We start from the raw sequence: 12,206 nt of genomic DNA on the forward strand, positions 1-12,206 counted from the left end.
GGTGGTCACCACGGTATGATACGAGAGCCCTTTTCTTCAATTGCACTCTTCACTACAAGTATACACTTTTGTTTGTTTGACCAATGTGTACTACAAAACGCATGGTGTTATGTAATTACTAGCACCATCATATACGAGTGCATGCCAAAGTCTTCAATCATTCAGGTTGGAACATCTTGATCCATCCGTCAACCAGCATGCACTCACAAGCATTTAGAGGTATCTCCTTCAGATGTCTTTTGATTGTCTAGCATTTGACGTTTCTGACACAAAGTCTCTACATGTTTGTTCTTTGTCTGTTGTCTCCCTTCTCTTCCCACAGGTACTAGGCTGGGACACAATAACCGTGTCCCCCATAGCGGAAAACGCACCTGAATAAGAGGTATTTTAGGAACAAAGAGCATCCTTCTCTTTTCCTTTCACATTTCTATTTTTCACATACATGGTCCTGATGAAGCGCGAGGGGATCCACTAGGGACCCAACCACGGCGCGAAACATGTTGACCAGCACGTACACTTTCACACACGGGCACTAGGAGCAGCGGAGTAATACCCCGTCTTCTATGCCATCTATTAATAGAGGGTTGCCCCTTGCCCCTGTACCAATTTTATCTTACCCATGAATAAAACTATCCTTACGGCACCGGTGTGTAATTTTAAAATACCACACTCCCTCTTTTAGGCCCACACACCCGCATGCACAACTGCGGCGTCTCCTCAAAAGATCTCCGACAAAGAGCCCTCTCGCGGGGCCAGTGGGGGACTGCAGCGCCACCCCCATGAGGAGCAACGCCTGATGATGAAGCATGACACCCGCAAGGGTGTGTGAGGGCACTAAAGTCTAAAGGAGAGACTCCCCACCCAGCACTGATAAGGGACACTTACTTTAGAGACTTTTCCTTATCCATCTACCTTCTGTGACCAAATTGGCCTCGGATCCCTTCTTCCCTTTTAGAATCCGACCAGAAAGTGAGCTGGTTTCCAGGGAATAAAAAAAATAAATTGTGTGTGTGTGTGGGGGTGGCGGTTGTCTCTCAAAGGGGCGCGGCCGGTGTAATTAAGGGTGCAGTTTAAAAACACATAAGATAAAAATCTGTGCTTAGTACAGTGTGCCGCCTGAATGTTATTTTGAGAGCAAGCACCACGGCTCGAATTTACACATGTCGCCCCTGAGATGCAGGAGCTGCTGGTGTGCAAGCGCGGTTGCTAGCAGCAGCATATGTTTCCAATTATCGCACCAGCGTCTGGGCACGATAACTGGAAACATATGCTGCTGCGCGTAACAGCAAGCATTAGGCCGTGGGTGGGACAAAAAGTGGCTTTGGCCAATTGCGTGCCGTCTTTGTTAAAAATACGCACACAAAGGCCAATAGCCTGGGGCAAAACGACAAACACACGCGGGAGCGAGTGCATGCGGCAGATTTCTGAAAGCCCTTACATAAAGTCGAGCAGGGCAGCGCATGCGCGCGGCTCAACCTAAAAAGCACTTTTAATAATGCGCTAGAGCTGACATTTCCTAATACTCAATGTAAACAAATACAGAAATTTCACGCTACAAACGAATAAATAAGATTTTTTTCTACACATTTCGTATCAGTCACCTCCAGGCCTTTGCAGATACTTAACTAATGGCCGCTAATTTTCTCTCGGAAATGTGTCAAACACAGGCAGAATGCATGGATCACCTCAGTGCTGCCATTCCACAGGTGCCTGGAGTGCGTCTCAATGTAGCGGAGCAGCAGCGCTTCACAAGATAGAGAGCTTTATTGACAGTCTTGGGCAGTGGCGTGTCTTGTGGCTTCAGCTGGAGAGGAGGGTGATGGACTACAGCTGCTGTGTAAAGCGGTCTTAGAGAACAAGGCGAGCTACAGGCAGCTCTCCTCAAGTGTTTCGCTCTGGCTGGCAGCAGTTTTCTGTGAGGACACCCTGCATGTAACTGTTGTTTTCAGGCAGACCCGTCTTTAACAGCAACGGTGCCTTGGAGGGGGGCGGGCAGGATAAAAAAATTAAATTAAAAAAAAAAAAACATTATGCAGGGTGCCAGTCATGCGCGGCAACCACCCTGTATAGCTTGTTTACATTCACAGTGCATTGCCAATTAGGCTCCACGTGAACCTAAGCCGCACACTCTAGCGGCGGCGAAACATGGAAACGAAAGTTTAATTTGGCCGCCACTCATTCATTCACAAGATTGTTTATTAATAATAATAGTTTGCAATGCTTCAGCAGGTCACTGTGGTCAGACAGCACACAGTGTGTGTGCGCGCGCGTGCACTGCACTCTGCCAGCAGCACACCAGGCTCATGCGGACCATTTACGGCGCGGAGCACTGTAAAAGATACAGAAACAGGAAGGAATCAAGATGGTTGTGTTCCTCCATCCATGGGACAAACAGTATTGGGCTGTGAATGGAGCGCCTTTAACACAACCGAAGCGCTCCGAACACTTACCAGGGAGGTTCTGAACATGAAAACGCGAGGGGGCTGGAGCAATGGCAACATGACATCGGGTCATGCTGACAAATAGGGGCATAGCGTAGATATGCTTAAAGGGAAACTAGGGCGGCCACGGGCAACCAAGTGTCGGCGGGGCCCATTACATGCAAATTAAAGAGTGCCCAAACAAACGATAAAGGAATTCAAGTGTAATGGCACTTTTAACAAGGGCAGTCGCCTCAAAATTGAAACCACACCCAAAGGCGGGACAAAGAGCAGCTTTCCACCAGTAAAAGCGAAAGACTACAGAAAGGCACACAAAGAAAAACAGAAAGTGGTGGGTGTGGTCTAACATCACAGATGGATTACTGCATGCCTCGCAAAGCAGCGCATGTGCGCTGCCTCTAGTCTCGACCCAAAAAGGTGAGAGCAAACAACCCTGGCAGACTCCGGTCCTCACGTGGAAAACCTCAGTGAGTTGTTCTCCACAGACCATCTTACAGGGGATTCCCTCATAAGAGTTCTTGACAAGTCTTACAACTTTATCTGGCATACCATGGTGGCAGGCATTTCCAAAGGGTCTCTCCACGCTGGCGAATGCCTTCTCATTCGAAGTGGACGGACTGTTCAATGATGTGCAGTGTTGCAATCTGATCTATCTTTGTGGAAGCCAGCTTGCTGGTCTCGCAACTGAGCTTGGACTTGTTCCTTCATTCTGTTCAAGATGACGCTGTTAAACACTTTGCCTGGGGTTGACAGAAGAGTTCTCTCTAAACTGGGCAGTTACTCAGGTCACCTTTCATGGGGACCTTGCGATCTTCCTCTTTCCAGTCTGATGGCATCTTTTCCTCTTCCCAGATCCTTCCAAACATGGGTCAGAGCATGTCTAGTGATGTTTCCCAGGATTCCCCTCCATATCTCTTACTGTGGCTCTCCTCCTTTCTCCACACTTTTCACTCTTGCCCCACAACACTTGCGTCCCTTCCCTGTTGCTTGCAGCATCACTTCCTTTCCTTAATGCCCTCATCTTTTCTCTACCAAACACACTCACCTCACCAAGCATTGGTGGACCATGTTCCATTTCTTGAGGTTTACTTACTCTAGTCTGTAATGAGGCACCCCCATAAACCGCTTCTGACTTTCATTTGGCAGCCATCTTTGAATGGGTTGCAGTGCACTTGATGTCCTGCAAGCGCAGCTGTTGCCAGATGTTAGGTAATCAACAAAAAAGTACTTTTAAGAAGCACTAATGAGAGGAGCATTAGCTCCAAACCTAAATGAATTTCCTTGAGCACTGATTCTGGCTGCACTGAAGCGGTGCTTGCACTGAAAAAGGTGCTTGCATTGCTCTGTTTTGCTGTGTAGAAAAGCTCATGTCCAACACAGCAGGACTGAGTTTGTTATGAAGAGCCATTAAGGCTATAAGCCTGATCTGTTCATTATATAAAGTTATAAGAGGCTGTAAGCATGTTACAGCCAATAAGCCTTTACAGTAAGATTGTCTTTACATTGTGTTAAAGCTTGTACACAGATATTTTGTTACATGGAATCTTAGATCATTGTAGTTGGTGTAGAATGTTATGTTAGACGCCGTAGGAACATTCTTTTAATTATGAAAAATTACTCGAGGCAGTAGGTCGGGCTAATTTATTGTGCAACCCATACATTAAAAAATAGCGAATAGGACGTTAAGTGTAGATTGATACTACACTGTTTATACCTGTAGAAAGACATTTTCTAACATGGAATTACTGTGTTAAACAATGAATTTTGTGTTTATTTCTTTTGGCAAATCCTGATAGTAGAATATCTACACTGTGATAATCCTTGCTAGACAATCTCAGAGGGACCTGCTAGGTCCTTATAATAAAAAATAAACTACATAAATTAGTTATTGGGTCAGCCCTCTTCTACCTGTTTGAGTGTCAATCATATCCTCCTTACTGCATTGGCCCACTCATTTCTACCATTGGCTCTATTGCCCTCTGAGTAATGGCATTTGTACAGAGCTCATGCGTCAGTTTTTTTTTTTTTTTTTTATAAAGTGTGCGCTTTAGAGTCTGGGATGCTAGTCGATCATTAAGTTTTCCATATTTCTCCTTTTGCAGGCCCACTTAAATTGGTTTCCTTCTCCATTTGTTTCAGAGGAACCTGAAGCTCCCCAGACAGTTCTAAAGGGCTGTCTGCATGCATGCTGCTTATTTAGTTTGCAGTGTGCTGCACCCTGTGCAGATACTCCTTCTACATAAGGCAGATATCTTTGAATGGTACTCTCCCAGTATACAGTTTTACTGTCCAAGATGGACACTATGTTTAGAAGCATTACGTAGGCCACCTTGGCTCAGTACAAAGTTAAAAAAGACTATACATCACCCCACACACTAATATGGACAGCTCAGAAGGAAGTAAACACAAAAGGTGAAAAACATTAGGGACTAGGGCCGTCTTGACAATGTTGATCTCACTAGACACCAATCAATGGACCAGCAAACGATCACTAGGGAAAGTTGGGAGACATTCATAAAACTTTCCTTTAACTGATGACAACAGCAATACGACAAAACAGTAAGCCTGGCCATCAAAATTATTGATGGGATAACGATTTGCAACTAATAGGAAGGCAACAATATCAATAGGTGAGGACATCCACAACTGTCACAGATGTAAGTCTACTACCATAACTGTGAGAAGTTGGCCTGGCATATGCTGGTCACTAGTTATAGTGGCCACCTCGCACCAGTCCAATTCGACTCTTGTGGTAGATAGCTTTCTTTAAAAGGTTGTCTTAAACCTATCCTAGTGGTAGCTGTGGAGAGCAGCCTTCAGGCTAAGTCTCTGAGGAATGTAAAGCAGCTTGTTTTACCTTATAATCTCTTGAATTACTAAATGAAAAGGACACCACACAGGTATAATATATATTATATTATATATATATATATATATATATATATATATATATATATATATATATATATATATATATATATATATATATATATATATATATTCACTGAAAAAACCATAGGTTTCACACATGTTATAGTTAGCTGGAAATTTTACTGATAAAAAACCTATGAAATTCCCCCGTTATAGTTAGTGCAGGCAACTATAACTCACGCGACCGCAATCCTCTGCTGATGCTAATACTGTATTTAGACACTTATTTGCCCATGTCTTCTTCCATTAAATTTTAGCTATACATATATTACAATTATTTTTTTTTCATAAAGACACATATGTCATCAGCAGAGGATTGCGGTCGCGTGAGTTATAGTTGCCTGCACTAACTATAACGGGGGAATTTCATAGGTTTTTTTATCAGTAAAATTTCCAGCTAACTATAACATGTGTGAAACCTATGGTTTTTTCAGTGAATTTGCAAGGTTTTTTAAATGCTAATTCCTAACTATAACGTGTGTGAAACCTATGGTTTTTTCAGTGAATTTGTACGGTTTTTTAAATGCTAAGTTACTTTACGCCATTCGTGGCGTGTGCGCCCACTTAACGCAGTTCGTTCCGTGCGCGCACCGTGCGCTATGCGCACCGCGTGCCCACGTTACGCTGGATGGGCCATGTACGCACGATGCGCTTCGCGCACCGTGCGCACATGGAGGGCATATTACGCGCTTCGTTGTGCAAGGTAAACTTTTACATTTTCATTACATAAGTATGCCATGCACAAATGGTGCACTTCGGACACCATTTGCACACGGGGTGGGGAGAGTATTATTTTTTTTTTTTTAAACATTTACATTCCCATTGGTGTTAATATGCCATGCACAAATGATGCCCTTCATGCACCATTTGTACACGGGGTGGGGAGAGTATTGTTAATTTTTGTTTTTAAACACTTTTGTACCGTACGCGTGCGGTAAGCGTAATCGCCGATTTTTTCTAAAAAAAAAAATATTGACTTTTTTGCATTAGGGGTTCTTTCAGGACACCTACTTCAAATCTAGGTGGTTAGGAGCAGTCTATAAAGCTCCTTTATATGTTTTTTCCCTTTGTTTTGCCTCCCCCCGTCTGAGTGCGAGAGAGAAAATGGCGGCCGCCGCTTCCTGGTTTCGACCGATTCGAATGTTTACTAAGATCTAACAGCCAATCAGAATCGCGCTCGCGCACGTCACCGTACGGTAAGCTTACCGTAAGCGCACGGTAAGCGCACCGTAAGCTGCCACAGATATATATATTGATTTAAATGCTATTTTCTCAGGAACTACTGAACAGATTTACACCAGACCTACAAAAGGCACTTCCTTGACCTGAGGACTACCTCTCTGCCAAATTTCAAGTAACTCTGTTCAGCCGTTCGGGCTGTAGCTGTGTCTAAAGGTCCTATGGAAAAATGCATGGGAAAAACGCGTTTTGGGACCCCCCTTTTTTCTCAGCCCCCGCTTGACGAATCCCCCCGAGACTTTCAGGGTAGGAGCGGAGCGGAGCGCCCCACCTATTTTGAAAATTTTGCGAGGATTCATCGACCGGCGCCAAAGTTATTCCAAATAGAATGTTGCGGATTTCCTATGGAAACAGGGTCCTAACTATAACTACCTACTGGCGACCGCCAGTAGGTATTATATATATATATATATATATTCTTAGATACACTCTACTAATCTCTTTATGAGATTAGAACCCAGATACACATTCAAATGTCAACACTTCTCAATAAATTAAGCACAAATATGTCTGTAGCCCTAGGGGCGTACCAGACCATATACTAAAAAAATGGGTTAACAAACTACTTGCAAAATGAAACGGCCGAAGATGGATTGAAGTTGAAGAGGACCTGAAAATTGAGGGGACAGAGTTCAAAGTCACTTGCCAGTGACCGGTGGCCAGCAGAATGGATGACCACTGATGTCACGTTGCTTCAGGTCGTCGATGGCGATTTGTCTCTTCGCTCACGAGGTCCAGGAGAGATCGACGATGACCAGCAGCTAGATTCGGAGGGTCCCACGACGTCTGCAGCTGATGACTGTGTCGGCAACCGGATTGAAGCCAACGAACCTTGGCAACTGCAAGTCTCGTGTGGAGTGAGGATTGACGATGATGCAGACCAGCAAGGTCTGATGGACTTACCCAGCGAGGGTAAGTGAGGGCAGGCCCGGAGCAACCAGGAGAGCCCTTGAAGTCGATGAGAAAGTCTTCGGGTGAGTCACTAGCCAACAGGCAAGCAACCGCGAAGACGCCTTTGCAGGAAAAGTTCCACAGGAGCCCACGGTCACTCGGAACAGGGTAGTCCGCTGATTTTCGGTACCAGACCTGCTAGGGACTTGGACTACAGATGGTCCAAAGCAGAAGTTCGTAGAACGTTGTTTAGGGTTTGCACTCGAAATCAGTGCACGGTTCCCTGGTATTGCTGTTCCTCGTCACTCGTGGGGTCCAGATGCCACAGCTTTGCTGGGGACTCAAAATGGCCGTCGAGAGGTCAGGAAATCCGCTTCAGGGGACGCAGGGACTTCGGACTCCGGCGGGAGCGGTGAAGTTTGCAACCGTTGATCAAAGTTACTGGTGCCTGCCAAGCAGGGGAGTCACTCCTCGACTCCAAGGGAGATTCTTCAGTCTTCCAGAGATAGTGGAATGTCGAAGGGCCAGGATTCTTCTTTGTAGAGCGTCGTTCAGGGTTAATCTGAATTGCATTGGCAATGCTTGGTATCTTATAGTGAAGATAGGGGAGGGACTAGCTCTATGACCACTCCTCTAGGAGGGTCAGGGTAGTGGGTGGTTACACCCACTTCCCTTTGTCCAGTTTCACACCAGAGCAGGGGCAGGTAGCCCCTGAACCGGTGTGAGCTGGCATATGCACAGAGGAGCCTACTGCTCCCCAGTGCAAGACTTCAAAGCACTCTAAGAGTGCACCCACCCAGCTCCAATACACTAAATCCTGACTGGGAGGTGGTGACACCTCCCTGTGACAGGATACCTTTTGTTGGGCTTCCTCCACTGAGAGTTTTGGTCAGCAGCAGGAGGGCAGCCCAGTGTCTGTGCTGGTGGCATCCATCGGTTGGTGCTCTGAATAGGAAGACACAGATTAACTCAAGTAATCTGTGCTCTGTAGCATCATTCTTCGAAAGGTAGAGGTAAATTAACATTACCCATAGAGACACTGGACCGGACTGCAGCTGGTTCTGTTGTCATAAACACCTTACCAATGAGTATGGTCTGTAATTTATTAATTTTTGTCCTACGAGCAGAGTGATAATATTGAGAGGTCCTGATGAATGCCGCGAACAAGTAGTCACCTGGCAGAAACATGTCGACCACCAATAACTAGGATATTATTTCAATCCTAAATCACCTCATTTTACTCTAGCTGATGGGAACTATCATTAAATTAAAGTTTGTTACCCTGTAGCTAGTTGTATTTACTCACATTTTGTTTAAATTCACACTCTGCCCCTTACTCCCCCTGCCAACTTTGGTATCCTCATTAAAACACCTCACGCTCCTCTCTTATTCTTTTTTGAGAGCTGTAGCCCACACTGTATACCTTGCGGTTGCAGTGTGCAAGAGGGGACCCAATGATGAAGCATGTCACCCTCGGGTGAGTGAGGGTTCTCGTCTTTAAAAGAAAAGATTTCTTTTTCCTCCCTTGTTTACACACACTGACTTTGTCTTTTAGGACAGTAGCATTTCATCACTTTTAGTGAGATACATTCATTTGGAGTTAGTGATGCTTGATGCTTTATTTTACTCCACCGTTCGAACCCTTTAGTGTGATACACATCCATTTTGTGATGCCAGGGCTCTATGAGATTCTACCGTTTAGTACAGTGGGTACATGTCGTCCCCACTAGAAGGGTGGGATCATACTCCCACACCAGTTACTGGTGTGGGGGTATGATTCCAAGTTGTTTGACACCAAACACAACATGTTTTGATGCAGTCATTCCAAAGTTAGCATTTACCGCGAGGTTATAATGCACTTAAGAGTATATGGTTTAACCGCATCCACAAACAGCAGCAGAGAATAGACTGCCAGCTGCAGAGGGGTTATGCTCATGCAGAAGCACCCCCTCACATAGTAAACCAAGCACCCTGCCCTCAGGATTGTTAGGGCCTGCTAGAGGGGTGACTGATAGGTTTATATGTGTGTGTGTGTGTATGGGGAGATATAAAAACCTATACCTCAGTGAGGAGTGCTAACACTACCTCACACAGGCTGCAGTAGCAGGCCTGTGGTGTCAGATTGAGAATGCTTCCCAGGGGTGGCATAATACATGCTGCAGCCCCTGGTAGGCCTGTGAAGTACCAGTGCCCTAGGTACCATATACTAGGGGCTCATAAGGTACCACAGTATCCAGTCACTAGTGCATCTAATATGCACACCAATCATTTAAGGGAGTAAGCAGATAGGCTGGGGTCATGGATAGCAGGATCCCAGCCAGACTAGTCAAAAACCATTCAAACACCAGGAAAAAAGTGGGGGCAACCATATAGTCAGATTCCACCTTCCTACAATAACCAGTAAGGAATCACATCAAAAAGTATTAAGCAGAAGAAAGGCAGCCTTGACAATACATCATTGGAGACCACTGGAAAAAAGTTATGGCTTCGGGCTGGACAATTAGCACTGATGAATGAATATGATCGAATAATATATATATATATATATATATATATATATATATATATATATATATATATATATATATATATATATAATACCTTAAAATCACAAGCATATCTACAAATTCCATAAAAATCTACATTTCATTCACACTTCCTTAAGACGACAAACAACTACAAAATGTAGTTAAATTTCCGATAAATTGACACTCTGTTGAAACATGTAGACTAAGGAGGTAGTAGCTCATTACAGCATACATCCTCCACTCCTCATTTTTACTAATACCAGCTATAGGGAGTATTAAAATTTTAGTTTCCACACAGCCAGGCATTTTTTAAATCTCACTATATTCACTCTGACCCTTCCACTCTCACATTACACACAGCATCATCTCACTAATAAGAGCTCCCACATCTTTGTCAGTCGCAGCATGCCCCGTCCCGGGAAGAACCCAATGATTAAACATGCCACCAAGGGACCTTTTGGTGGATGAGGGTTACCTTAACAAAACACTTGTGTTATCCTATACATTTTTAGGGAAACCTGCAGTTCTGGACACAATTGCATCGAACTAGGAAAGATAAAATTATCCCGTTTACTTTCTTTGGATATTCGTAGAAAAACAATAGGCAGCAGCCTTTTTGACAGAGCTAACACTGAACACTACAAAGACCTCCATGGCAACGGCTTTCTTTAGCTGATGCAATCACCTGTTACTAATCAACTTAAAGGAAGGGTGTCATAGACATCATCACACATGTGATCACATCATCAGAAGAGACTAAAGAGAAAGTAGACGTAACGGTGGTGAAATCAGTGACCAATAGGAAGACAGCCATGCCAACGGTGCACGTCACGACCAGCTACGGACAGTTCTGTAGGAAGGCGGCGCAGCATGTGCCGGGCTCACCTTCAGCGTGCAGGCCTGCTCCGGCGCGGGGACGGCCGTGCGGTGCAGCACCAGGTCGGAGGAGCTAGTATTGATGTCGCAGATCTGCTCCAGCACGGAGACCCCGCGGCTCGTGCACACCGACACGCGATGGTCCTCGGACCAGCGCAACGGCTGAGGGCCGCAGGCGGGGTGCTGCAGCTTCACAGGCGGCTCCCGGCGCGTGGGGTTGAGGCGAAACCCCGCGCTCGGCGCCGGCTCTTCCTCAGGAAGCATCGGCTCCGGTTCCTCCGTGGCTGACATTTTCCCTCCGTTCCGGCGTCATGGCGTCACGACGAGCGACAAACGCGCCTTCAAATATGGGCGAGCCGTGCGCGCAACAGCCATCTTAAGTCAGGGCAGCCTTTACAACTCTGTTAGAGAAAGTGACGCCTCTCCCAAGATGGCTGACGAGGTTACCCTCAGTAACATGGCCGCCGTGGGTCACGCCCACTCTTGTATGTTAGTCGGAGCTTCAAGTCTGCTGGTGGTGCGAAGATTTACAAGAGTCCTTCATTACCTGGTCAAACAGACATGGCAAAAAAATATATAATATATTGCTGTGAGCGACTACTTGTGAGAGGTCAGTTTCTGGTTTTTAGTCAAGCACAACCGGTTCAGTAATTTCAAAAGTGAGAGAAAAATAAAAATTTTCCTTGGTGTTATACCCCGGTCTACATTTCAAGTTCACTGCCTGGCCACTGGAGCTGTAATAAGGTCATTGCCTCGTTCCTAACTGGATATACAGCAGTTTACCTGTTACCATCTTCTGTCTAGAATCTACTACAATCTCAATTTTCGGGTTATATATGAAAACTGTAGTAATGACACCGGACACCGAAGGCTTCAGGAACAGATGTTTATTAACGAACAAGGCAGTTCCTCAGAGCGACATGCGAGCGTGTTCCACTAACGCCAAACAAACGCCAACTGACACTCGTGGAACAGCGCCACACCAACATTCTAAACAAACGGAATCAGGGGACTGGACGCAGCCGAGTCCAAAAAGGTAAATATGACATCACTACACCCCCCTCCCTTCACCCTAGAAGAGGAGAGAAGGAAAGGAAAACAGGAACAGGTTTAGGAGGTGAAAAGGAAATCATGTAAGTACAATCTGCCAAATAACTAGGCGGTCTGTGGTCACGGCAGGGGCGTGGGAACTCAGGCCCTGCAGATGAAGAAGAGATAGCAGGTAATAAGTTGTGGGCATCGCAAGAGAAACGCCCTCGTCCTCCTCCACCCCCTCCATTGGCTTCAATTCCGACATCAA

The 12,206-nt window shown here is 45.4% G+C and overlaps 1 protein-coding gene across 1 annotated transcript in view; it reads right to left on the bottom strand.

Annotated features, from left to right (window-relative positions):
- LOC146868883 (general transcription factor 3C polypeptide 4-like) overlaps nt 1-11,280 on the bottom strand; it is a 51,482-nt gene extending 40,202 nt beyond the window's left edge. Inside the window, exon 1 of the mRNA XM_085613913.1 lies at nt 10,916-11,280. Within this exon, the coding sequence (XP_085470039.1) occupies nt 10,916-11,197 (282 nt within the window). The 5' untranslated portion in view covers nt 11,198-11,280. The remainder of the gene's footprint in view (nt 1-10,915) is intronic.
- Nucleotides 11,281-12,206: the final 926 nt, after the last annotated feature.

Source organism: Triturus cristatus, chromosome 1_2, assembly GCF_964204655.1.
Source record: "Triturus cristatus chromosome 1_2, aTriCri1.1, whole genome shotgun sequence".
Lineage (NCBI taxonomy): Eukaryota > Metazoa > Chordata > Amphibia > Caudata > Salamandridae > Triturus > Triturus cristatus.